General features: G+C 49.3%; 2 protein-coding genes across 2 annotated transcripts; one reads left to right on the forward strand and one right to left on the reverse strand.

The window, feature by feature from the left end:
• The first annotated feature begins 532 nt into the window (after positions 1-532).
• LOC122387748 (synaptic vesicle 2-related protein-like) lies at positions 533-22,387 on the forward strand. The gene is made up of 9 exons (XM_043378198.1): positions 533-761; positions 1,501-1,757; positions 18,507-18,631; positions 19,732-19,795; positions 20,137-20,262; positions 20,480-20,688; positions 20,827-20,935; positions 21,561-21,639; positions 22,272-22,387. Exons 1-9 carry the CDS (start codon positions 671-673, stop codon positions 22,385-22,387), a joined length of 1,176 nt encoding a protein of 391 aa, XP_043234133.1. The 5' UTR covers positions 533-670.
• Positions 22,388-22,415: 28 nt separating this feature from the next.
• On the reverse strand, positions 22,416-25,514 carry LOC122387717. The gene is made up of 7 exons (XM_043378124.1): positions 25,165-25,514; positions 24,700-24,852; positions 24,380-24,497; positions 23,789-23,907; positions 23,187-23,378; positions 22,859-23,020; positions 22,416-22,703 (listed from the first exon to the last, which is right to left on the reverse strand). Exons 1-7 carry the CDS (start codon positions 25,411-25,413, stop codon positions 22,530-22,532), a joined length of 1,167 nt encoding a protein of 388 aa, XP_043234059.1. The 5' UTR covers positions 25,414-25,514; the 3' UTR covers positions 22,416-22,529.
• Between the last annotated feature and the right edge of the window lie 1,986 nt (positions 25,515-27,500).

Below are 27,500 nucleotides of genomic sequence, written 5' to 3' on the forward strand. Positions count from 1 at the left end.
ATTGTCTAAGCATTTCATCGGTCGGTGGAACTAATTCATTTGCCGCCGATAGTGAATGGAGGGTGACTTTCACACTGCCGCTTCTTAGATCAACTATAAATGCCCGGTACGTATACGCTAACAATAGGAGGGTTCCATTGCACTCCCGCTGCGTGGCTGCAGTTAATGTCTTCACGCCGAGTTTTTGACTACTCGGCACTTCAGAGAAGGTCGGCCGCTGCTCAGCTGTGAGCTGACACAGCTGGCGGCCCGTAAAGGATCTATCAGGTGATACACATCTGGCCCGCAATATGTGCTTTGTGCGCCATATGCCGCGGGGGGCTGGGTGCAGGCCAGGACCGGCGAAGGTCTCAGTGATTGAGCGAAGTCGGCACGCCATCGCCGGTGACACTGGCTGACCTGAGTGTCAGCGACGGTGACACTAGCTGACCTGAGTGTCAGCGACGGCGCCTGGCCAGCCTCGGTGACAGTGAACGTTGTGAGAGTTGACGCTGGAGACAGGCATTACGACGACCGACGGCACGAAAACGACTGCTACGAGCACGGCCGGCATGAGAACGGCCACTACGAAAAATAGTTCACGAGGCATATCACTGCTCGGAGCTCAGTGAGAAGTACATATCGGCGTTGCGAGTGTCGCTTTCAGAGGCGTCTTTCGCCGCAGAACGCCATGCCGGTGGGGGAGAGCAAATACCAAGCTATGAATGGAGACAGAGGAACGGAGATGACCAGCACTACGATCGCTGAGCCATCAAAAGCCGGTAAGCTTAAACTTTCTGAACTGTTTTGGGTCATGATTATTAATAGCATAGCACTGTCTTGTCTTACTCTTATTGTCGATCGTTACAATTCGTCGCATTAGACGGAGCTAAGCGAAACATTCGACTAAGATCGAGGTTTGGGTGCTGCTGGTGCTACTGGACGTGTGCGGTGCGCACGCGCGGGTGCCGCCTCTACATCTAAGAACCACAGGGCTGATTGCATTTGAATTTGGTTCACCGTTGGGGAAATGCGCTGAAATATGTACGTCCGCTGTTAATTAGTTAGTTACAAGATGAGTCGCCGGAATAAATCAGCTTAAGTTCTCATTTTGTACGTTTGCACGCGGCCTACTTACACTGTCACTTACACGGCTCACTATTGCGCTCGCTAGTTCTTCACCCAAAGGCTCTTTGCTGATAATAGTAAAAGTGTTGTTGTTGTTGACGACGTTTTGATCAATGACCAAAAACGTGTTGTTATAACAAGTCCAGTATGCCTAGATGAAGTAAGCGTGGGGAATTCGTTAAACTATGCCAAACAAGCAAACCGTATACGGAAATTTGATTTGACAGACTTGTCAAGTTTTTACCTTATCACATCTCAGCAACGCTCTGACAAAATAGGTACCTATACTTTTTTTTGCATGCCAGCTGTTTGTTGATGTTCCACGTTATGTCGCCGATTGCTGATGCTCCTCGTCTGACCGCGTGCCCCACGTTCTCCGTGTCCGTTCCGCAGTGACGTACTCGCTGGACGAGGCTATCGACTGGGTCGGGTTCGGCCGGCTGCAGCTGCAACTGGGCGTGCTGCTCGGCCTCAGCTGGCTCTCGGAGAGTATGGAGGTGATGCTGCTGTCGCTGCTGTCGCCGGCGCTGCTCTGCGACTGGCGCATCTCGCCCTGGCGACAGGCCACCGTCTCCACGGCAGTGTTTGTCGGTATGACGTGCGGCCAGCTGTACTGGGGCCGTTTCGCCGACAGACACGGACGGAAACCGGTCAGTAGAGGGCGGAGGCGCGCGCCGAGAGCACCGGGGGTCTCACAGATTGCAGAGGGCCACGCGTTATACGCACCGGGGCTATCACAGCCAGAAGGAAGGCACGCATTGTACGCATCGGGCCTGTCACACATAGCCGGCGCCCGGCAGGGAGACACGCATTGTACGCACCCACAGCTGGCAGGGAGGCAGCATCACACGCAACGGGACCGTCGCAGACGGCACATATGTATAGTGGGGCTATAGACTGATCGATGGGAACTCCAGTCCATCGGTTTACCCAGGTTTATCTACGCCTCAGCATTGGCAGCCGCCGCCTGGTATTGGTAGACTGTGCCGCTTGACTTGAGTGTTAAGCGGCACAGTCTACCCACGCATTATGACGCCGGCCCGGTTCGCCAGATGAGTTTCACCCCGTATTCATCAACTGGTTTTCATTTCGAGAAGAGTTGGTAGATTTGGGTGTTGGCAGATTAAGATGTCTCGAGCAGGGGTAGGGGCTTGAATACATCCCGGAGTCTCCCGGCCGAAAGGTCGAAGCAGCTCACTGTTCAGCCCTCACAAGCACCCTGGCTCCCGCGCCCAGGATCTCTTAAGGCCGAGCTACACTTTGCGTGACCGTCCAGGAAATTACGTGCGTGATCTGCAGATCTGTGATTGCGAGACTACCTTGGCATCGGTTTCTGCGATTTTCCAGAATTTCCGTGAATTTATTGAACGCTGGCGTGATAATAACAACTATTAAATGGTTTCGCAACAAACGCTTAAGTTTGCTATCTTCTATACTATTCAATCGATAAATAGTTTATTTTTTCAATAAAACATTAATAACACATGAAAATTAAAGAAACAATAATAACGTCACTTGGATTCATACGGTGCGCCACCAAGTGCGCCAACAACTGTCTCATATCACGCAATCTCGCAGATTCTGCAAAAAAGTTCGTAGCTCTGAACTTTATATCGGTACGGAACATCCTGACCGTCCTGACTATCCGGCATTACCTGTACTGAACGTCCGGGATTTCCTTGACTGAATCTGCGTGACCCCAGTGTAGCCGACCCTGTGTATTTCCTATCCACTGAACTTCATCTGCGTACCGATTTTCTGCAAAACCTGCAAACTCGCAGATCACGCGCGTAATTTCCTGGACGATCAGTCGATCACGCATAGTACGTGTAGTTCGACCGTCCTGTCGATCAATACGCTCGTTTTTTCCGCGAAGCACTAGCTCGATCAGGGACAAAACGGCAAGGAAGGGAGGGGGGGGGGGTCCAACGGACCCCCTATACGTTCGCGGCTGGCAAAACACTAATACGGACGAGGGTTAAACAATGTGATCTCTCTTACACTGTAAAAAAACTTAGAAGCCCCTCGTAGAGGAATTCTCAGCGCAAAAATAACATTGCAGGAGCGTGTAAATTTGGCTAATTTTAGGCTAGTTGCGGAGTAACAAGCTTGTTCGACAAGGCTATGCCTCGTATGCATACGACCACCGTGCTCCACCTAGTTTGACAACACGCACGTAAATAGCGTGGGTAGTGCGTCTACTAGGTGTCATAATAGCCCCTGCCTGGTAAGGTAACTAGCCACTGCCTACTAATCCATACCCAGTAATTGTACTAGCCCCCAAGGCTAGTAGTGGTACTAGCTCAAGGCCAGTAGTGGCACTAGTTATCTAGTACCACTACTGGCCTTCGGGGTCGAGGCACTGGGTCGACGGAATTCCGTCGACGGAATTCCGTCAACCAGTGCCCCCGACTCTCGACCGCCACCCGCAAGTAAACAGACTGAGTAGCGCTGCAGCACATTTATTCGGGCACGAGAACGAGAACGAGAACAATAACAACGCCAGGACAATAACTATAACTTTAACAACAACAACAACAACAACAACAACAACAACGACAACAACAACAACAACAACAACTAACTGAATAATTTGCAATCAGGTTTCTTAAATAACCACCATCAAACATTTGTGATTTTTCATTAGCTCTGCACCGGCGGCGGGGTGAAGGTAGGCCAGGACATATGTACATGGCCCCATTCTTTACCAGAGAAGTCTGTAATGGGTGAAAAAACGAATATCAACATTATTATTATCATAAGGCATACCAATCTGGAAAATGATTAAATTAAAGTTGAAGAAAGTGATATATTCCTGCCACAAGCTAGCTTAAGTCCCAAACATATAGCTATTCTGACTTGGATAGACGATAACGGCGCACCTCTGCCAACGACGGGCAGCATTATGCGATACTATACATCTTCTAAGAAGCTCAACAACATAATAACTTTTGTTTACAAATAGACAGCCTTTTTGTTGAGCACACAGCAAATGATACAAGTTGCCTCACCTTCAATCAAGCCAAAGAGCAGTTGGGCAGACACACACAGTAATGGCGACGCAACACAAAATGGACGCCGGCTCCCGGATGCGGGGGGGGGGGGGGACTCCTTCTGAAAGCAGCCACAGACTCCTAGGTTGTAACATGCGACGAGGATAGCTATGAGGCATATCCTCATAGCCATCCGAAGCCGCTAACCACGCAAGCTTACCAGCACGTTTACCAGCTGCAGGCGTTCGTGACAACAAGCGGGGTTGCACGCAAGGTTAACCGTTTAGTAGGTGCCAGCCGGGGCCTCGTCAGCTGAGCTAATAGCAAAATGACCTAATTGAGGGACACGCCAAAAACTGGCCGAGAACAAGCCAACGGCGGGTAACACTGTGAGGCTGTGCGTAGTTCATTAACACTGCGCAAAATTAGGTTCCTGAACATGCTCTCGCTCGTAGGCATTTGTTCCACAAAGGGTATTGTTAACGTGCATGGCTCTGACTACTAATGTCCATATATGTTGTAACGAGGTGCAAGGGAGGCACTCGTAAAAAATGCCTAATTTTAAAATTAGCTAGTGAATTTTTTTACAGTGTACACTGTAAAAAAAATTCACTAGCTAATTTTGAAATTAGGCATTTTTTACGAGTGCCTCCCTTGCACCTCGTAACAACATATATGGACATTAGTAGTCAGAGCCATGCACGTTAACAATGCCCTTTGTGGAATGTAGCAAGGGAAAGGGGAGAGAGTGTTGTAGACACTGCTCTGCTTCGTTGCAGTTGACCCAGCTCCGGGGTCCACCGTTGTTCGGCTGTTGTAGCAGAAGAGAGAATAATTCGCCGCTGGAGGAACTCGGTAGTAAAGCTGCTAGAACAGGGGAGAAGAGATCCCGAGAGGGATCTTCAGAGAGATCCAGATAGTGATGAGATCCTGAGATAGATGAGATCCACCTGATAGAGATGTAGATATAGATCCACCTTGCGTACAAATACATCTGATGGAAGATGCTTTTTAATTTAGAGGCTTGATGATTCTGTTCATTGTATAGACCATGATGCACGAGATGCTTCTTCACTGCTCGGATTAGGGATAGAGGGGTCCGATCAGCTGGGTTTGCGGCACAGTTGGGTAGGTGAAGGACAGGGCATTCGAAGTCCCGATGACCACTGCCAAACATATGGGTGGTAATTACGTTGATAAATTGAATGTGATCATTCGTCCAGTCACCTATTCCTATATCACTGGCCTCCCCATTAAGAAAATTGCCCACTTAATTCGTATTAGCGTTGCTAGTTTAAGCTGCCTCGAGATTAATTAGTTTGACTGTCCTAACTGAGCTTCGCTAAACTCCCATCGGCCTTATCCTAAGATTCATCCTTTACCATTCTCACTCTCATCCTCTCTCTACATTCGTTCCTCATATGTTCACTCAAATTTATTTAGCGCCCCTGAAATTCCCTCCGATGGTGTTAGGTGCCTGACTAATAGCGATCTCCCCGGCGAGATAAATGTCTCTTTCCGAAATCCATATGAGCTCCGCTAACCGGCGACAAAGATACTTATCGCAGGGCCGTCCAGAATAATTGCACAAATATCCACCCTACTAATTTATGGGCTTCACTACACGTCCGATAGACTTATGGTACACACATACATGATTTATATCCGACTTATCTCTCTACCGGGAGAGATTACCTATGCCCTCTTCCGGTCCGCGTGTAACACCTCCGTTCACGACCCAGGGACCACAGTTCATATACTGGAACTCTCCTTAACCATGGGATTTACTCTTCAAGGCCTTACGTGTCCTGGAGTACATTCTTCCCTCCCCTGAGGCTGTCCAGTACCGATCAAAGTACCTTTACGAAATAAGTATGAGGACTTACCCGGGACACTACGGCTCGCCTTATCCGCCCTTTGGGTGACTTCACCCCTGACCTTCGGCTTCTTGCCTTTGGCATAACTTACTCTCCACTGTACTGTGCCAATCTTCCCCTTCCCCCCTGCCGTAGAAACCTCTCACTGCCTTCTCACCCAGTGTTACCTAAGCGGGAAAATTAACAGTGGCCGGTACCACTGGCGGAAAACGTGCATATGCCCTGCGTACGTGACGGTGTGTCCCTCTTATTATTCCGGTCTGGACGTGGGTTTAGAGAAGTGCATCTGTGTCTCATACAGTCATGCTGGTAAACGTTACGCCATAGGAGACGGGCAAACAAGCCGTCTGTGCCTCACAATGCCCTGTGCCAATATTGGTGGAGTAATTATTGGCGCTAACTCGCAAGAACGCGTATAACAGAAACGCATTATTTATCCAAACCAAATCGTAATCTCAAGTCATAATTTCTGCTGCACACGTGAACCTAATCATCAGTTCTCGTATACAACCCTAGCAAACCTTGAACCGTTCTTGATTTAATCAGATGATCTAGAACCATTGAGTTCGCACCGATCTGTCGTCTGGTTGTGATCCACCGTATCATAGTGAATTACTGAATGCTCAAACGGAAATGCCTCCTTGAAACTCGTTCCATAACTTCTGATGGGCTACTAGTTACCTAAACAAATTATCTTTATAGAGTGCCAGAATATTGTCATAGGGTCCCTAGCCTTTCAGAGGGAATCTAATTTAAATCATCCTATTAGCGGTAAACAATGCGTATCAAACGAAGTGCAGTCCTAGATATCATATAGCATGTCATATTTAACTGTCTACGTTCTTATCCCGTTGCAACTTTCCGCAACTAACCAGGCTCCTATACGTGACCTTCACCTACCGCCCGCCCCAATTACGGCTAACCCACTGCCCCTGTTGTGGCTGCTCCTCGCGCCCTCTGGCGGCTCAACGCCCGCGTCGGGGACGACGAATGCCACGGCCGCCGGCCGGCGCCGCGTCGACACCGTCAGTCAGTCACGCCGCTATTGGCGCGCCAACACTCGCGGTACAGTGCTCGTGCGTGTTATCCCTTCTGGCCGGGTAGATTCACCGGATGTGTCAGTGAGTGTGAATCTGGTAAAATATCGCTGCAATATCTCCCTGTTCGACATCTCATCAGCTCCATTCCACGTAAGTTTTTTTTTAAATTAAATTCCTGTCCCATTTAATCGTTCCCCAACAAAGATGGTCCTTTCTAATATTTATTCTACAAAAGCACAACGATCGATTAGTCGCATATTAGTTCTAACCACAAACAATTCTGCATCTACCTGTTACTCGACATTTCGCAATTTTAATGACGCAAAGTGACCATCTAAAGTCGCAAAATGTCAAACCGTCAACCTCAAACCACTGCTCACAACTCTGCACCTAAGTAACAGAAGAAATTCCGCCGTAAGCTCAAGCATTCGTATCTGTCGAAAATCATAACTCATAGCCATATTCATAGATCGATCGCATGAATCAGTCGCCACCTTAAAACATTACATTCCTTTTCAACCGTATTTACCTGTTCTATAATTGATTTCGACTTCGCAATTAATTCCTACAGTAATATTACCAATGATTTCGCAATGCAACCTTTTAGTGAGTACAGCACGAATCTAAACCCTTAATTTCACAAACGTTCCAACCTCAAAACGCACCTGGCCATCGCCCATAATAAATCGAACGAACCAGCTTGACCGAAGACAAAGACATTTCAACGCTGTCACGCATCCTGTCATCAATTTCAGCGTTCGTGACACTGAGCTGCTTATGTAAATTTTCGGGTCTCGCTCTAGGCCTAATCGTGAACTCCAACTGACAATAACGGTTTGCTGGCGACTCTGACATGACTTCGAAATTCAGATCCTAACATGCTACTAGGGTGTCTGGACCAATGAGTTCAAAGTAATTTAAGTTTTCCAATTCCAATTGAGAGTGCATTTTATGGCAACCGAAAATGTTTGGCAGTCGTCACGGCACGGCAGGCTGGGCAGAGGGGGGGGGGTCAAGGATTGGGATTGAGCAGACTTTTCAACAACACTCACATTCTGGAGTTTCTCTGCGCTTCCGCTTCTCAGTGTGGTCACAAGCGTCGGCGGTTGTCCTCCGGCTCTGGTCGGTCGAACTGAAGAGGCTTCTCGCGGGTGACCCCGGACCGACGGCGGCCTCCAGATGGCGTCTCCGGCTCCGGCTGCAGACTGTCCTCCGGGGTGAATCGTGCACCTTTTATAGCTCGAGGGGCTGCCACGCCCTGAGCCGACCTCGGAGTCATTGCACCCAGGGTGTCTTTGTTACTCCCGTGCGTTTTCACTTGGCCGCTCACCATCTTCATATTGGGAGTTTTACCAGTCGGTTCATCGATGTGTAGGATATAAGAACATTGATAAAAGTGTGAATTAGCTCTGTCGTGCCGTTTCTTTATCCTCAACCACTTTCTTTCTTATATCGGCTGCGTATCTGCCCGCAGCAGCCTTCTTTTCCGCTGGTTATCCAAATACCTCGGTAGCTAAACATCTTATCACATTCCATATAGCTCGTCGTTGTATGCTTGAATTGGGTTGAATCCCATAACAGCTTTAGTTAGCCTCAACAGCGTTTCTTTGTTCCAGCCACTTACAATGTACTCAGGAGACGACACTTCGTATCTTAGCCTTCATCTTAGATTTTGGCGAATCGGTGTATTCCGTATTGCTGTTTCCGATACGACCGTTGCGCTGAGCTGGTATAACTGTTTTCCCGACGTCCTCTTGCTTAGTCTCCAGGCTTGGGATTTGCAGACATTGTTCATGGCCGGCTGCTCCATTTTCTTGGTTGTATTTTGCTATTAACCTGACGGTGACTCTAGCCCTTGGAATTCAAGCCTGCATTTGCCACAAGCCCCATATTTGTCAGTCATTTCTCCCGTGGCTACTGTATTGGCTGATTACTTTAGGAGCTACCCCTCCGTCCGATCTTCCGTCAAAATGGTTTTATCTCCCAGAATCATACATCCTTTGTTGTCAACCTTTCTCGCGTCTGGCTAGTGCTGCCCCCTTCGGTTGGCGGTAGCTCTGGCAACTAGTACCTTGGGCGTGTCCCCATCGCCAGCTGGCTAGCACCCCCCGCTTGGCTGCTGACCTTTCCCGCCAGGCCTTGTGGTTGCGGGGTGTGGCCGTAGCGTGCTGCCTCTTCTATTCAGTGGCGAAATCTGGAACTACAGGTCATTGCTTGCGGCTGCTGTGCAGGTCACCTTCAAGGCGTTCTGCCGGGTCACTCACCCTGGATTGTTGTACCCCGACAAAGGAGGCTGTGTGCTCCACCCGGCATCCATCCTTTACACTGCTCCATGATCTGATGACGTATCTTGCTGATCCAGCGCTCCCAGCCGTTATCTTTCCTCGGCGTGGGTCCACGAGCTGTTGACAGTGTTACTGATCCAGCTGTTACTTGTTGGGATTCGAATCGTTCATCCTGCGGTAGCTGTCTCCAAAAGCGCGCGTCTTAATGGGAGTTTAACGGCTGCCCATTATGTGCGGACAGTGATAGATTAAGGGAACTGGGGGGGGGATTGGGTGTGGGAAAGCGAGGCTAGGTGTGTGGCATGACTGCGAGGGAGAGGGACTGCCGGACCGAGCCGTGCCGAAAAGATACTACGTTAAATGTTCAAGATGTAGCGTGCTACATCTTCAGTCCAAACAACCCTAGTTGCGTCCTCGCAACTCATACGAAAAAAGCCACACCCCTTACTCATCTAAATCTACACAATCATATGATCTTCAGCAACGCCTACCACATGACATCGTATACCTAGTACAGTACACACACGCACCTGTTGTTCCTCGTCCCCACCTCACTTTGTCGTTCACCAGATCCGGGTCACGGGCACCAACCACTTTGGTTAGTCTGATGTCGTTGGCCGTCCCGTAAGCGGCTTCTCAGGAGGGTGAAGACCTCTATGGCAGCCCAGGTGGGCGGCCTCCACAGCAGTTCGGGTGGCGGCCTCCATGGCAACCCGGGTGTGCAGCCTTCACGGCAGCCCGGGTGGCAGCCTGCTATGGCAGCCTGGGTGGGGCGGCCTCCACGGCAGCCAGGGTGGGAAGCTTCCACAGCAGCCCGGACGGCGGGCTCCATGGCAGCCCGGGTGGGCAGCTTGCACGGCGGCCCGTGCGGGCAGCCTACGTGGCAGCCCAGGTGGATGACCCTCGTGGCAGTCCGGGAAGGTGACCTCCATGGCCGACCCTGCCGCGATCTCCGTGGCCGCCCTGGTGGCAGGCTCCGTGGCAGCTCAGGTGTGCGACCTCCATGGCAGCCCCTGCCGCGTCCTCCGTGGCTTCCTCCGTAGCAGCTCAGGTTGGCGACTTCCATGGCAGCACGGTTGGATGACCTCCGTGGCAGTCCGGGTAGGCGACCTCCATGGCGGCTTAGGTGAGTGACCCCCGAGGCAGCACGCGAGGGCAATGCAGCCCCCGTGGCAGCCCGGTTGGGTGACCATCGTGGCAGACCCGTGCCAGCCTCCGTGGTAGCTCAGGTGGGCGACTTCCGTGGCAGCTCAGGTGGGTGACCTCCGAGGCAGCACGGGAGGACAATGTATCCTCCGTGGCAGTCCGGTTAGGTGACCTTCGTGGCAGCCAGGTGGGCAGCTCAGGTGGGTGACCTTTCGGCGGACCAGGTGACAACCTTTGCAGCAGCCCAGGTGGCTGATCTCTGCGGCAGCCCATGTGAACTGATCGTTTGGCAGTTGGTCTGGTAGCCTCCTGGTACCATCTCCTTGGTCACCAGCTTGATCATCGCCTTGGCTGTTTGGTGAAGACACCCGTGTTTGATTTTGATCGAGTAAAACCCGAGAATTCCGCCTGTTCTTCTTCCTTTTCTGTGTCTGATATTGCTTGTTCTCTTGTTCATCAATGTTCGAGAAAAGTTCGATCTCCCTTACATCTCCTTTACAGTAGCTGACCTTCACTTGTCCTTGTTGTACAGCAGAGCGTAGAAGAATTGATATGCTGATGAAAACAATTGTCAAGTTTCATTTTCGGCCTGACTTCTGTATAAGTCTGATCCTTTGTTTTCATGAGACAGCTTCATTTCCTTATCTTATCTTCCACCACTTCTTATATGTCCTTTTCAGTATTCGCAAAACCGCTTCCTCTCATCAACCACCACCGCAAGCTTCATCATCTTCCCATAGCTTCCTTCGCTAATCATCTTCCGTCACGTCGACTCCTGCAGCACCTTCATTTCCACTGCTGTCAGTATTTCGAACACCTGCTCAATTCTTCAACTTCTTCCTCTTCTCCATACCGTTGACTTCCAGTTCATCAACTTCGGGTTCGGCGGCTTGTGCCAGTCTACCAGCTTTACAATTCGAGAATTATCAAAGCCCCACGTTTTGGGCGCCATTTGTAGCAAGGGATTTTGAGAAGAGGAGAAGGAAGGAGTAATGCCTCGAGATTAATTAGTTTGACTGTCCTAACTGAGCTTCGCTAAACTCCCATCGGCCTTATCCTAAGATTCATCCTTTACCATTCTCACTCTCATCCTCTCTCTACATTCGTTCCTCATATGTTCACTCAAATTTATTTAGCGCCCCTGAAATTCCCTCCGATGGTGTTAGGTGCCTGACTAATAGCGATCTCCCCGGCGAGATAAATGTCTCTTTCCGAAATCCATATGAGCTCCGCTAACCGGCGACAAAGATACTTATCGCAGGGCCGTCCAGAATAATTGCACAAATATCCACCCTACTAATTTATGGGCTTCACTACACGTCCGATAGACTTATGGTACACACATACATGATTTATATCCGACTTATCTCTCTACCGGGAGAGATTACCTATGCCCTCTTCCGGTCCGCGTGTAACACCTCCGTTCACGACCCAGGGACCACAGTTCATATACTGGAACTCTCCTTAACCATGGGATTTACTCTTCAAGGCCTTACGTGTCCTGGAGTACATTCTTCCCTCCCCTGAGGCTGTCCAGTACCGATCAAAGTACCTTTACGAAATAAGTATGAGGACTTACCCGGGACACTACGGCTCGCCTTATCCGCCCTTTGGGTGACTTCACCCCTGACCTTCGGCTTCTTGCCTTTGGCATAACTTACTCTCCACTGTACTGTGCCAATCTTCCCCTTCCCCCCTGCCGTAGAAACCTCTCACTGCCTTCTCACCCAGTGTTACCTAAGCGGGAAAATTAACAGTGGCCGGTACCACTGGCGGAAAACGTGCATATGCCCTGCGTACGTGACGGTGTGTCCCTCTTATTATTCCGGTCTGGACGTGGGTTTAGAGAAGTGCATCTGTGTCTCATACAGTCATGCTGGTAAACGTTACGCCATAGGAGACGGGCAAACAAGCCGTCTGTGCCTCACAATGCCCTGTGCCAATATTGGTGGAGTAATTATTGGCGCTAACTCGCAAGAACGCGTATAACAGAAACGCATTATTTATCCAAACCAAATCGTAATCTCAAGTCATAATTTCTGCTGCACACGTGAACCTAATCATCAGTTCTCGTATACAACCCTAGCAAACCTTGAACCGTTCTTGATTTAATCAGATGATCTAGAACCATTGAGTTCGCACCGATCTGTCGTCTGGTTGTGATCCACCGTATCATAGTGAATTACTGAATGCTCAAACGGAAATGCCTCCTTGAAACTCGTTCCATAACTTCTGATGGGCTACTAGTTACCTAAACAAATTATCTTTATAGAGTGCCAGAATATTGTCATAGGGTCCCTAGCCTTTCAGAGGGAATCTAATTTAAATCATCCTATTAGCGGTAAACAATGCGTATCAAACGAAGTGCAGTCCTAGATATCATATAGCATGTCATATTTAACTGTCTACGTTCTTATCCCGTTGCAACTTTCCGCAACTAACCAGGCTCCTATACGTGACCTTCACCTACCGCCCGCCCCAATTACGGCTAACCCACTGCCCCTGTTGTGGCTGCTCCTCGCGCCCTCTGGCGGCTCAACGCCCGCGTCGGGGACGACGAATGCCACGGCCGCCGGCCGGCGCCGCGTCGACACCGTCAGTCAGTCACGCCGCTATTGGCGCGCCAACACTCGCGGTACAGTGCTCGTGCGTGTTATCCCTTCTGGCCGGGTAGATTCACCGGATGTGTCAGTGAGTGTGAATCTGGTAAAATATCGCTGCAATATCTCCCTGTTCGACATCTCATCAGCTCCATTCCACGTAAGTTTTTTTTAAATTAAATTCCTGTCCCATTTAATCGTTCCCCAACAAAGATGGTCCTTTCTAATATTTATTCTACAAAAGCACAACGATCGATTAGTCGCATATTAGTTCTAACCACAAACAATTCTGCATCTACCTGTTACTCGACATTTCGCAATTTTAATGACGCAAAGTGACCATCTAAAGTCGCAAAATGTCAAACCGTCAACCTCAAACCACTGCTCACAACTCTGCACCTAAGTAACAGAAGAAATTCCGCCGTAAGCTCAAGCATTCGTATCTGTCGAAAATCATAACTCATAGCCATATTCATAGATCGATCGCATGAATCAGTCGCCACCTTAAAACATTACATTCCTTTTCAACCGTATTTACCTGTTCTATAATTGATTTCGACTTCGCAATTAATTCCTACAGTAATATTACCAATGATTTCGCAATGCAACCTTTTAGTGAGTACAGCACGAATCTAAACCCTTAATTTCACAAACGTTCCAACCTCAAAACGCACCTGGCCATCGCCCATAATAAATCGAACGAACCAGCTTGACCGAAGACAAAGACATTTCAACGCTGTCACGCATCCTGTCATCAATTTCAGCGTTCGTGACACTGAGCTGCTTATGTAAATTTTCGGGTCTCGCTCTAGGCCTAATCGTGAACTCCAACTGACAATAACGGTTTGCTGGCGACTCTGACATGACTTCGAAATTCAGATCCTAACATGCTACTAGGGTGTCTGGACCAATGAGTTCAAAGTAATTTAAGTTTTCCAATTCCAATTGAGAGTGCATTTTATGGCAACCGAAAATGTTTGGCAGTCGTCACGGCACGGCAGGCTGGGCAGAGGGGGGGGGGGTCAAGGATTGGGATTGAGCAGACTTTTCAACAACACTCACATTCTGGAGTTTCTCTGCGCTTCCGCTTCTCAGTGTGGTCACAAGCGTCGGCGGTTGTCCTCCGGCTCTGGTCGGTCGAACTGAAGAGGCTTCTCGCGGGTGACCCCGGACCGACGGCGGCCTCCAGATGGCGTCTCCGGCTCCGGCTGCAGACTGTCCTCCGGGGTGAATCGTGCACCTTTTATAGCTCGAGGGGCTGCCACGCCCTGAGCCGACCTCGGAGTCATTGCACCCAGGGTGTCTTTGTTACTCCCGTGCGTTTTCACTTGGCCGCTCACCATCTTCATATTGGGAGTTTTACCAGTCGGTTCATCGATGTGTAGGATATAAGAACATTGATAAAAGTGTGAATTAGCTCTGTCGTGCCGTTTCTTTATCCTCAACCACTTTCTTTCTTATATCGGCTGCGTATCTGCCCGCAGCAGCCTTCTTTTCCGCTGGTTATCCAAATACCTCGGTAGCTAAACATCTTATCACATTCCATATAGCTCGTCGTTGTATGCTTGAATTGGGTTGAATCCCATAACAGCTTTAGTTAGCCTCAACAGCGTTTCTTTGTTCCAGCCACTTACAATGTACTCAGGAGACGACACTTCGTATCTTAGCCTTCATCTTAGATTTTGGCGAATCGGTGTATTCCGTATTGCTGTTTCCGATACGACCGTTGCGCTGAGCTGGTATAACTGTTTTCCCGACGTCCTCTTGCTTAGTCTCCAGGCTTGGGATTTGCAGACATTGTTCATGGCCGGCTGCTCCATTTTCTTGGTTGTATTTTGCTATTAACCTGACGGTGACTCTAGCCCTTGGAATTCAAGCCTGCATTTGCCACAAGCCCCATATTTGTCAGTCATTTCTCCCGTGGCTACTGTATTGGCTGATTACTTTAGGAGCTACCCCTCCGTCCGATCTTCCGTCAAAATGGTTTTATCTCCCAGAATCATACATCCTTTGTTGTCAACCTTTCTCGCGTCTGGCTAGTGCTGCCCCCTTCGGTTGGCGGTAGCTCTGGCAACTAGTACCTTGGGCGTGTCCCCATCGCCAGCTGGCTAGCACCCCCCGCTTGGCTGCTGACCTTTCCCGCCAGGCCTTGTGGTTGCGGGGTGTGGCCGTAGCGTGCTGCCTCTTCTATTCAGTGGCGAAATCTGGAACTACAGGTCATTGCTTGCGGCTGCTGTGCAGGTCACCTTCAAGGCGTTCTGCCGGGTCACTCACCCTGGATTGTTGTACCCCGACAAAGGAGGCTGTGTGCTCCACCCGGCATCCATCCTTTACACTGCTCCATGATCTGATGACGTATCTTGCTGATCCAGCGCTCCCAGCCGTTATCTTTCCTCGGCGTGGGTCCACGAGCTGTTGACAGTGTTACTGATCCAGCTGTTACTTGTTGGGATTCGAATCGTTCATCCTGCGGTAGCTGTCTCCAAAAGCGCGCGTCTTAATGGGAGTTTAACGGCTGCCCATTATGTGCGGACAGTGATAGATTAAGGGAACTGGGGGGGGGGATTGGGTGTGGGAAAGCGAGGCTAGGTGTGTGGCATGACTGCGAGGGAGAGGGACTGCCGGACCGAGCCGTGCCGAAAAGATACTACGTTAAATGTTCAAGATGTAGCGTGCTACAGGAACAAATGCCTACGAGCGAGAGCATGTTCAGGAACCTAATTTTGCGCAGTGTTAATAAACTACGCACAGCCTCACAGTGTTACCCGCTGTTGGCTTGTTCTCGGCCAGTTTTTGGCGTGTCCCTCAATTAGGTCATTTTGCTATTAGCTCAGCTGACGAGGCCCCGGCTGGCACCTACTAAACGGATAACCTTGCGTGCAACCCCGCTTGTTGTCACGAACGCCTGCAGCTGGTAAACGTGCTGGTAAGCTTGCGTGGTTAGCGGCTTCGGATGGCTATGAGGATGTGCCTCATAGCTATCCTCGTCGCATGTTACAACCTAGGAGTCTGTGGCTGCTTTCAGAAGGAGTCCCCCCCCCCGCATCCGGGAGCCGGCGTCCATTTTGTGTTGCGTCGCCATTACTGTGTGTGTCTGCCCAACTGCTCTTTGGCTTGATTGAAGGTGAGGCATCTTGTATCATTTGCTGTGTGCTCAACAAAAATGTTGTCCATTTGTAAACAAAAGTTATTATGTTGTTGAGCTTCTTAGAAGATGTATACACTGTAAAAAAAAAATGTCACGAGCCAATTCTATGACAAGGAGTGGGTTACACGGTCGTCCATTGTACCTTGCTGTTATATATAGGGACATTATCAGCCTGAGGGTTGTTAGTTAAAGAGTGGCCTCGTGAAACAATTGGTTACAAACGGTAACCTAATAACTTAAATGCTTCCCTAACACCCCTTCCTGCTGATCAACAGATTTCGCGCTGTGTCGGAAAACTACGCATAGTCTCATAATTAAATCCGCCAGAAGCTTGTTGCATGCTAGTTACATGCGTGTTTCATTATCGTGTCATATTATTATTATGTCGGCTAATGAGGCACCGCCCTGCACGTGCTTTAAATATAATCCTGCGCACACGCCACCTAGTCGGAAACTCATCATCGGACTAGTCCTGGTAGGGTTTTCGTGTTGCCGAATGGGGCGAAACGACTTTGATTCGGTAGTGCCTCATAAATCCCTGCTACGGTGACCAGCGACGAGTCTGAGACTGCTTCTAAAACGCGTCCTTCACTTCCGGCGCGGGGCCGTCATTTCCGGCCGCCATTGTTCAGTTCTGCGGCTGCCGGCGGTTGGTGCGGTTGTGTTGGAGCACGGTGCGTTGTGAAGTTCTCGGGCTGGGATATTTCGAAGGTACGTTATATTGTATGATATTTACGTAGCAATGGGGGACATTTTATTTATTTTGTAATATTCTGAACACATGTTGCGTCATAGAATTCACCCCTTGACCGTTGTGGGCCACTGTTTCGTTTGAATTCCGACTGTTGGAAGACGGACTTTCTTTCAGTTGCTGTCTAGCCTTTTTTTCCAAATGTGTAAGCTACACATATTGCCTCACATTGATTTATCTTATACAAAAGTCAGTTGATGTAGATAATAAAGCCATCCTCACTGATATTTTAAAATCAGCAGTTAATTTTCTTTTCTGTTTGCAGAGTTGCTTAAAGTTGTGGGAGACTGAGGCATGAAGGTATACCGGAAGCCAGCGATATTTCTGTTGGTAAGCCTCGCCCAGAAAAAAAAACTTGCTTGAATCTGCAAAGTATGGCAAATATTTGATGGACTGCACAGTGAACAATGTACTTGACATGGCAGGATCAACTTGCTCACTCGCCTGTTGTAAGTGCCGTTGCGTCAAAGCCCGTGGAAGTGCTCGATCGTGTCTCATGCAACCGTATAGTATTGCATAATGTTGCCCGTCGTTGGCAGAAGTGCGCCGTTATCGTCTATCCAAGTCAGAATAGCTATATGTTTGGGACTGAAGCTAGCTTGTGGCAGGAATATATCACTTTCTTCAACTTTAATTTAATCATTTTCCAGATTGGTATGCCTTATGATAATAATAATGTTGATATTCGTTTTTTTTCGCCTATTACAGACTTCTCTGGTAAAGAATGGGGCCATGTACATATGTCCTGGCCTACCTTCACCCCGCGACTGCCGCCGGTGCAGAGCTAATGAAAAATCACAAATGTTTGATGGTGGTTATTTAAGAAACCTGATTGCAAATTATTCAGTTAGTTGTTGTTGTTGTTGTTGTTGTTGTTGTTGTTGTTGTTGTTGTTGTTAAAGTTATAGTTATTGTCCTGGCGTTGTTATTGTTCTCGTTCTCGTTCTCGTGCCCGAATAAATGTGCTGCAGCGCTACTCAGTCTGTTTACTTGCGGGTGGCGGTCGAGAGTCGGGGCACTGGTTGACGGAATTCCGTCGACGGAATTCCGTCGACCCAGTGCCTCGACCCCGAAGGCCAGTAGTGGTACTAGTTAACTAGTGCCACTACTGGCCTTGAGCTAGTACCACTACTAGCCTTGGGGGCTAGTACAATTACTGGGTATGGATTAGTAGGCAGTGGCTAGTAACCTTACCAGGCAGGGGCTATTATGACACCTAGTAGACGCACTACCCACGCTATTTACGTGCGTGTTGTCAAACTAGGTGGAGCACGGTGGTCGTATGCATACGAGGCACAGCCTTGTCGAACAAGCTTGTTACTCGGCAACTAGCCTAAAATTAGCCAAATTTACACGCTCCTGCAATGTTATTTTTGCGCTGAGAATTCCTCTACGAGGGGCTTGTAAGTTTTTTTTACAGTGTATGTCGCTCATGGGAATATATTATATGGGTCTTGCTTGTTTCTGAGCATTCTCAAAATGTTATCACTGATTCCAGCCGGCTATTTTCATGCGTCTTTTATCTTATTACAATACTGACTTTTTTGTTCACTTTTCAGACTATGCTTGTATCTGGCTTCTTTCTGGCCTATTTTGGATTCTTATCGTCATTTGCTCCGACATTCATTTGGATCACCATTCTCCGTTGTCTGGTCGGCTTTTTCATCGGTTCCGTTCAGCAAGTGTAAGTCGAACTAGTTACCCCGACAATGATCAGTGAATCACTGATTCCGTTCACTGCTCTCAACTACATTCATGTAACTGAAAGGCTGCCTTATATTGCAAGAACTGACGTAGCTTATCAGTATATAATGTCATAATTTATGCAGATGCAGTGTATGTGAATGTATGTATGTACACATAGGTCTGCCAGTCGTATCCCCCGTTTAAGAATAAATACGTGATTTTACTGGTTTTGATGAAATATTATAAGACGCGAATTAGGATGCAGGCAAAAGGCTTCGTTACACTGGTCGTGGTAATAGCTAATTCGTTGATCATTTCATCAATCATATATTAGCTTAAACACATAAGCTTATGTTTCGTTACAGGATCACTTGCTCAAGTGCTTACATGGTTCTCAAGTATCTTGCGACCCCCTGAGGAGGCGATTTTAATGAAAGGTCCTTTTTATTTTAGTTTATTTAATCACGTTTATACGTGTAAATGCACGATTAACGATTAACGAATAACGATTAAACGATTAATGAATAACGATTAAACGAATAACGACTTTACGATTAACGACTTATAGGAAAATACTAACCACTTTAATCATGGGGTTTTGAAGTGAAGTAGCCGTTTTGTAGCTTGAGCTGCTACTAGCACAATTCTGAAGCTTGTACACCCCAGCGATCATCCTAGCCAAAGACATATTGATTTTAGTTTCGAAATCAGCCCTTTGGAGGCAAACGGTGCCCTACGGAGGAATGCAACAAATGCAGTCACCTCTGGCACAGGCCATTCGTCAGCTAATTAGCATGCAGTTGGTGTTGAACTAGCAGTATGATTGGCGAACGCTAGCTTCCGCTGCAGATATTATTTGGCCGCTACCAGAGATGGATGATAGTTCTTTTTACATGATTTTTTTTTTTAATATTCATTTTTTCCTTTCTGATCATTAAAAAATCACAAAGCTGTAGCAAAAAAAAAAGTTGAGGACGTAAGTGGTATATTTCATTTAATCGTACGTAATCGCTAAACATGAAGTTTACCATCCGACTAATCTGTGTGATGCTCATTTCAATTGGAAGAGCTGATTTCTGATGTCGCCGTATTTTTTAGGGTTACATTGTTCACCGAGTTTATCCCAACAAATCAGCGAGGAAAAAGCCTGATCATTATTCAGGTAAGTCCATTTTTCATTGCAGCAAACACTTCATGAATTAATCATTACTAATATTGTGAGGATGTAAGCACTAAGCATCCATTTATCAAAGTGATCCAGCTTCTCTGTTTTTCACCAATAGTGGCATAAATATTTCGATGTTATCCATGGCAATGATCTGTTCTTTCCGCGGTTTCTTTCAGATTTGCTTGTTCTTCAGCAAAAGCAACAGCTATCTTGTCCTTAGACCTTAGCAGGGTTAAAAGTTTGCATCAGGGCTGCTAAGCAATTTTAAATTCAACATCACTCGCAGATGTAGCCCTACAGCGAAGCGGTGACCCTGCAGACTGACTCTGCTGCAGCTCTTCTGGACCAGCGGCGCCATCCTGGAGGTACTGCTCGCGATGGTCGTGGTGCCCACTCTCGGCTGGCGCTGGCTGCTGGCCACCTCCAGCATCCCACTGGTGCTGTTCGCCCTCCTGTCACCGGTAAGCGGTGTCCGCGTGCAACGCCTTAGTGTGCGACCGCACAAGGCAGCGCTCAACGCGCGTTATATACTGGAAAAGGGTTCTATTAGTTCTATTAGCTAGATTTCTGAGAGGTCTAATATGGGGATATAAATAATGCGTTGAATGCTTATGCTCTGAATCATGTGAAGACACGGTCGACCTGTCGGCGTGTAAGAGTACGGGCCTGTACCGCCAGCTGCTGGTGGAGAGTCCCCGGTACCACGCCGCGTGCGGCCGGCCCGAGCTCGCCCAGGCCACCATGGACCTGCTGGCGGCCAAGAACGGACGAGCGCTGCCTCCGGGCCACCTCGAGACCAGCAGCGCAAATGACGAGAGTCGCGGCCACTTCCCCGACCTGCTGTCGCGTCAGAATCGCCGCACCAGCGTCCTCCTATGGACACTATGGTAGGTGGTGCGGGATTTGTAAAAAAAAAACATCATTCTGTAATCTACATACATTTAACTTTATCAAGGACCTGTTTTTAAAGATAAGCTTTTTAACCACTTATCTGACATGGTTTGACTGGCATTTCTCTTTGGCAGGATGATGGTCACGTTTTGTTACTATGGAATCATAATGCTAGCCACAGAGCTTCTGAAGATGCCCGAGGATCAGATGTGTTCAGCTATTGATGAACCACAGCAGGAGCGGGTGAGTGGCTACCACTTGTGGATCAAAACTGTCCCATTACAGAAATGCACGTTTTGGTTAATACTACCAGTTATATGGTTGGTAACTTGGTTGGGGTGTTCGAGAGAAGCCTTATAGTTTTGTTTTAAAGCGCACAATCGATTTTAGTCAGCTACCAATGGGCAAAACTCATCTTTTAGTATATATTTAACTTGTTTTCAATCCCCAGTCTGATCATAGTTTCACTCAAGTACGACTCCACTGTCAAGTCAACTTAGCTCGGCCGATCCCCGCGCCCTTATCGCCGCAGGGCTGGCGGTCGGCAGTGAGCCAGGCGGCACAACATACCTCCCAGGCGCTTGGCAGTGAGCCTTGCGGTATAGCATACTTTCCAGGCACTTGGCAGTGCGCCGGGCGGAACAGCATACCTCCCAGGCGCGACGACCGTCGCGACGCTGCGCTGGTCGAGTCATTCGACTCCTGCGGGAATATTTTAGGGTGATCCACGGGCACTTGCCCGCTAATCCCGTTCGTTTCAGAAAATTGACACCTCTTGCTGTGCCTGTTTCGAGTCGACTGGCTCGACTGACATGCCAAGTGTTGTTAATTGTCTGTTACGTGATTATAGCCGTCTTCCTTATTCCAGGTGTGTCAAGCTCACTGCGCAACACTCACCAAGGCAGACTACCTAGACGTGTTGTGGACTGCGCTCTCAGAATTGCCAGGTAAGTGCCTGGTTTATGTACGGGTCTCGGGAGATTAAGCGGTGGGTTTTGCACTTTTACATTTCCGGTTATATCTCAGAAACTAATCGATCTACGATGAAGCCATTTTACACGTTCATGGCCGGCTTGTTACCCAACAAATCGGCGCATCTTCAACGCTTAAAAGCCTAAGACGACGAAGACATAGCCTGAAGTACACGAAATTTTCTAGGTGCAAAACCTACCGCTAAAACCCGCGAGACCTGTACGAGTAATGTAATACAAGAAATACGTAAAAATAAATAGACGGCTATAATTACCAATATTACTTTACTACTCATAATTACAGCCCAGGACGGCTAACATTCATGGGCGTGGATTACCGCTGAGTCGGGAGTGCCCGGGCTCAACAAAACCGCCGCCGCCCTAGCGGTGACCTTGACCCGCGCCGTCTGCTGCGGCTCCAAAGCCAAGCCGGCGCGGGATTGGGAGAGCTCGGACACCCCCGCTCGGCGGAAATCCACACCCATGCTAACATTCCGTTCGGCGGCTGGTCGTCTGTTCAGCATTACGGTCGCCTCTGTAGCGGGCTGAGATCGTATTGTGAGACGCCCGACGCTGCCGAGTGACCGTCACCGGCTGTGACCACACAGGATTGCTGCTCACCGTGCTGCTGGTCGACAAGATCGGCAGAAAGAAAACAATCGCCGGGGGACTGCTCATCTTCATCCTGTCGCTCTCTGTTCCACTATTCTGCATCCACAGGTGAGTAATTCGATGCGTTTTAAATAACGTGAATCCTTTAGAGTTGTATTAGATTCCAGCCAAATGAAAATCACATTACCGATAAAACCAGAAAGACTAAATATTGGAATTGTGCCGAATTAGTAAGTTATGACACCGCCTGGTCCCTAGCACCCGTAGCTCTTGCAGCCGCTGTAGAGGGTGGGGTACCAGAGGCTGCTGGGCTTGCAGAACTTGTAGCGGCTGCTGAAGTGGATGCCCAGCCAGCTGCAGGCGTAGCTGTCGAACGCCAGCAGCGCCTTGGTGACCAGCCTCTGGCTGTAGACGCGGATCCTCGGGCGCTGCGGCAGACGGCACACGGTCATCCTCCGATACAAATCTTTTCTACATAGTCTGTCTGTAGGTAAAGTTAACATATTTTCGTCGTCACTTTCATAAAAAAATCTTGCGAATAAGCTTAGCTTTGGACGCATCTAGAAAGTTTTGAGTTACTCACCCACTGATACAGGAAGCCGCTGAGGAAAGACTGGAAGGTGGCCTTGCGCGAGTAGATGATATCCTTGGGGTAGCTGGCGAAGCGCAGACGCAGCACGGGCAGTAGTCCGTGGCTCCATGCGGGGCACAGGAACGACAGGTGCGAGTACTTAGCCTGGCACACCTGTACAGGGACGGAGAGATCGGTGAGTCAACACCCCGGCACGTGAGTAACACACTCAGGTAGAGACAAAACCAATCAGCCTGATCATGGCGAGACTGGAGCCTCCCGGAGTACAGCCACGTCGTCAGTGCAGGAACGTGCAGCTGAAAGGATTCGACAAACTCACCAGGCCGTCGTATCCCGAGCCCCACTTGATGTGCTTGGGCGTGGTGATGGTCTTGATCCTGCTGAACCAGCTGGACCACGGGTACTTCCTCTTGCTCAGGTACTTGTAGAGTCCACGGAGAGTCCTTCGCGGGAACCACAGGTTCTTTTCAGGGAAGAGATCTGGGTGTGGGTACGACAGCCTGGTCTTCCCCTGTCAAAGATAAATGGGCATTGAGGACTTCCATCGAATACCAAACAAGCACTCCATTCACCAGCCGATCATTGGTAGTGTGATATCCTACAGTTCGGTATAGAAAAGATGACTGAAAACGGTCTGAGCTTTTGACGGTAATCTAGGTTAGCATTTGTTAGCAGTAAAAACTGTTTTCCAATTAATTCTCTCGTCTTTGCTGGCTTGTGCTTAACACAATTATCGAATTCGTGTTTCAATTCCATATGTTTCAGTCCGGTGCGTTTCAACGTTCACCTAAAATTGTCATATCGTAACGTTTAGCAATATGCTGCACCAATTAAGGGGCTACTAATCGTTATGCTTTCCCAGATCTGAGACACTATCACAGGTTATTTTAGACTCAAAATATGTAACGACTATTTTCTTACGATGAGTAGCGACTTCAGCGAGGCCCTCTTGAAGTACGGCTTAGAGGGGATGAATTGGTAGGTTTTCAGCTTAGAGACGATCGTGGGCAGCCTCGGGAATACGTACTGGTAGCGGGCGACTGCGGACACAAGATTCACGTTAGAGAGTGACACAATAACTGTCAGGTGACACACTGAGGACACATGAGAGCTGCCAGATGACACAGTGACATGATACTCGAGAGGGCACACAGTGACGCACGACAACTGTCAGCTGACACATCATACAGTGGCACACGTTTGTCTGTTACTATACAGTGGGTGACACACGACTGTGTATACGATTTCGCTCGGAATTTATTTAGAGATATGCAATTGTGCATTACATAAGGGCGGATGCTGATATGTCGGCGATGATCCCCGAATGTAAACTTGGACCTCAAGGTGTCCACACGCAAACGGTCACCAGGGGCATGGTCGCTTGAAACAGCTGTCCTTACTGCAGTTTCGCATAGTGAGGGTGACCGCCAGTCAAGTAAAGGAGAGTATGACCACTGATAAGAATGGGCGAATTCGTAGAGTGGAAGGAGCCGGATGGTTAGCTAGACTCACAATGCCGCTTGAAGTTGAGACTGAGCACATGCCGGCTGTAGAAGGGTCTGAACAGGCTCCAGCTGGCGGGAGCCACCAGATGACTGCACATGTAGGTGTCAGTCAGCGCCAGGTGATCCTGGAACGGACGGACGGCCGTGATCAGCACTCGCCATGGAGATACCGGTTCGGTAACGATAAAGCACCGGTCAAATAAGCCCGGTAGCAGGTAACGTAGACAACAAACGGCCACGCTAAACACCGGACCGGTAATTAACAACCACTGGGCTCTGGTCATTAATCACCGCCCCCAGTAACCAATGGACGCGCGAAGGACTTACAAAGTACAAGCTGCTGTCGGTGATGGTGGGGTAGTACTTGGAGACGTGGCTGTAGAGATTGCTGTAGAACGGCTTCGGATAGTAGAAGACGGGCGGCATCAGGTCCACCAGTTTGCTGAGGTACTGAACCCAGTACCGCTGCGGCACCAGAGACTGCGGGCACACACTTGCATGGTCAGTTGAGGCAATCGAGCTTAGCTAAACGGTCATTGGACACGGCTGGTCCGATCTCTGCCATTCCAGACTCGCACTGTTCCAGGCGCTACCAAAATATTTTCACCATTGTGAGTCAAACACTCCTATCGGCATAATGTCGAGAACGGAATATCACCAAAAATCATAAATTGTACGATCTGTGCAAGAATGTTTCCCAATTTAAACTCATTAACCTATAAAGTAAAGCTGAAACTTTATCTATTTAACTCTAAAAGATAATTGGCGGCGCGGGCGGCTGGGCTCGCTGACCTTTGGCGAGATGTGCGGCAGGCCCAGGTGCGGCAGGTAGAGCCGCGGCGGCCGGCGCACATAGTACTGCACGATGTAGTAGCAGGTGAGGTCGCTGATGTCCGGGTAGCGCAGTCGGATGGGCGCGCAGTAGCGCGGCTGCCAGTACGGAGACAGGTCAATGCCGGCAAAGTGGCGCGACTGCAGGTAGGTGCCGTAGTGGCCGGCGCATAGCGCCGCGGACGCCGCCAACAAGATCAGCCGCAGCATGGTGTGCCGGAGGGTGCCGACCAGGGCGGTGGCTGCCGGCCGCGTCGCGCCCGCTCATATAGGGGGCCCGCCAGCCGTGGGCGGCCCCACCGCCGGTCAGCAGTGACACGGCGCTGTCACCGCGGCCGCCAGCCGGACCCCCAAAGGTCGCACCTGACGCCACCGCGGCCCGGCGACAGCAAAAGGACGACAAACAACATCGGTCAGACGGCGACCGCCGGACCCCTCCTCGCCGGTGGCACATCCGCGACCGGCGACACGGCCAGAGGCTGCGGGGGTCGCGGGCCGCCGTCAGCTCGGCTTAACGATGACAATGGGCAGTCAGTCTTGCAAGTAACACGCATCGGTGCGGTGGATCCATCAAGCCATCAAGATCTATCAAGGGCTGCTAAATTTGAGTCACTGAGCCAATTGACATCCTCATCTATCCCCCAGGTTTCAATTGGTTCGGTGACTCAAAATTAGCAGCCATTCCTCAGTATGGCTTGATGGATCCACCTTGTCTCGTCGTCTGTCCACAAGGCCTCGTCTAACATGTTAACTGGGGGGGGGGGCAAACCCCCGCAGTCATCGGCCTGGCCCCCCCAGTCAGGGCAAAAAGTCACTACTGGGGGGGGGGGGGGCCGGCAATAGCTAAAAGGCAAACGAGTTTTTATTTCGAGGCGTCAGTGCACATAAAAGCAAAGGCGTAAACGAAGCAATGTGAGCACATTGATATACCCGATTACCTAGGGCTGTTATCAAGTGTTTATTTTGTTTACCTGAACCATTTTTCGCACAGCAATACGTTACATTTCGTCTTTTCAGGCGCCTAACTCCGTGCCCGGGATATTCTTTTTTTATAAATTAAGTCCGAACCTTTTGAATGGAAGGATTCACAAGGACAGAGCCCCCGCTAAGCAGAGCTTGTTGCGTTGGCCCTGCCCTCATACCCTCCGATCGCGCAATTCCTGATCTATGGCAGAATTTAGAGCCCAAAGTTTAACGTATGCACATAGCCGCGCACGGCCGGTCCCCTCACTGACTTCGACTGGCTACGGCCTGCCACCAATCGTAACCATACTCGCCAGGAGGCTCATAAACATCGAGCGACTCTGTCGCGCTTCGAACCCGGACTGTTATAACCGGGACGCGTGCCCTCACCACGCGGAGTCCAACGCTCTACCGGCAAAAAATGCTCCTTTACGTATCAATCAGTTGTTTCTGTCCACAGGGCGTCAATCTCTTGTTTTTGCCTATCGTCGTCCTCACTATATGCGGCGTCCAATTCTTCTGGCTGGACGGTCACCGGGGTGCGGCTTGAGTAGTTCCTAATCGTAATGAAGCAGGCTCCCGTTTCATGGGTGGTCGTACGTAGGCGCAGATTGGTGGTCTGTCTGTGGGGACGGGAACTAACAGCTGGATTATCTAAAGAAGTCGGCATGGAGTCCCGGAGGACAAATACCAGCCACTTAGGGTCCCGACGGGCCTCGCCTCAAATTGCACTACTACACGGGAGAATTTTCATTTTTGTTTAGTTTATAGCCTCTGACGACCTTAAGGTTATGTCGGAGATCCACGGCGATTACGGAGAATCCACCTGAGAAGCCATCAGTCTCCAAGTCGATAAAGTTGATACACAGGCATTACACTGGCCTGAGGGAGCACTACGTGGGAAAATACGGTCTCCACTCAGATTGACCCTTAAAGCCTGGCATGAATCATATAAAACCAGTGTGGGCTACCATAGAGGAAGACGTGGGTCCAGAAGCTGGCATTAGCCCTCAGAGCTCGGCATCGAGCGCTCAGAAGTGAGTGGGGCCCATCAGAAACCGATGTGGTTCGCAAAAAAATCTATGCGTGTGGGCCTCGATATAAGAAGGCTCGGCATGTAAATTCCTTAGACAAGGCACTGCCACTCAAACACACGCTCAACACCGAGAAGTGTGATTATTACTGTCTGATGGGGCAATATGTGAGGAGGCTACAAACTAATATAAAAGCATGGGTCGGATTGCCTACTATTTTTTTTTTTTTTGTTAAAAAAATATTCATGGTATCAGGGCTGTGATGAAATAATAAGTGGTCTAAATCCGGCGAGAAAACAG

The sequence above is a fragment of the Amphibalanus amphitrite genome, unplaced genomic scaffold (assembly GCF_019059575.1).
Source record: "Amphibalanus amphitrite isolate SeventyFive unplaced genomic scaffold, NRLGWU_Aamphi_draft 000296F_arrow, whole genome shotgun sequence".
NCBI classification, from domain to species: Eukaryota; Metazoa; Arthropoda; class Thecostraca; order Balanomorpha; family Balanidae; genus Amphibalanus; species Amphibalanus amphitrite.

Coding starts and splice junctions, on each gene's coding strand:
- LOC122387748 (XM_043378198.1), top strand. CDS start 671: ATGCCGGTGGGGGAGAGCAAATACCAAGCTATGAATGGAGACAGAGGA. Junction 19,796..20,136: donor AAAGCCTGATCATTATTCAG/GTAAGTCCATTT, acceptor ACTCTGCTGCAG/CTCTTCTGGACCAGCGGCGC. Junction 20,689..20,826: donor GTCCTCCTATGGACACTATG/GTAGGTGGTGCG, acceptor TCTCTTTGGCAG/GATGATGGTCACGTTTTGTT.
- LOC122387717 (XM_043378124.1), bottom strand. CDS start 25,413: ATGCTGCGGCTGATCTTGTTGGCGGCGTCCGCGGCGCTATGCGCCGGC. Junction 24,853..25,164: donor TGCCGCACATCTCGCCAAAG/GTCAGCGAGCCC, acceptor GTGTGCCCGCAG/TCTCTGGTGCCGCAGCGGTA. Junction 22,704..22,858: donor GCGGCTTCCTGTATCAGTGG/GTGAGTAACTCA, acceptor CGTCTGCCGCAG/CGCCCGAGGATCCGCGTCTA.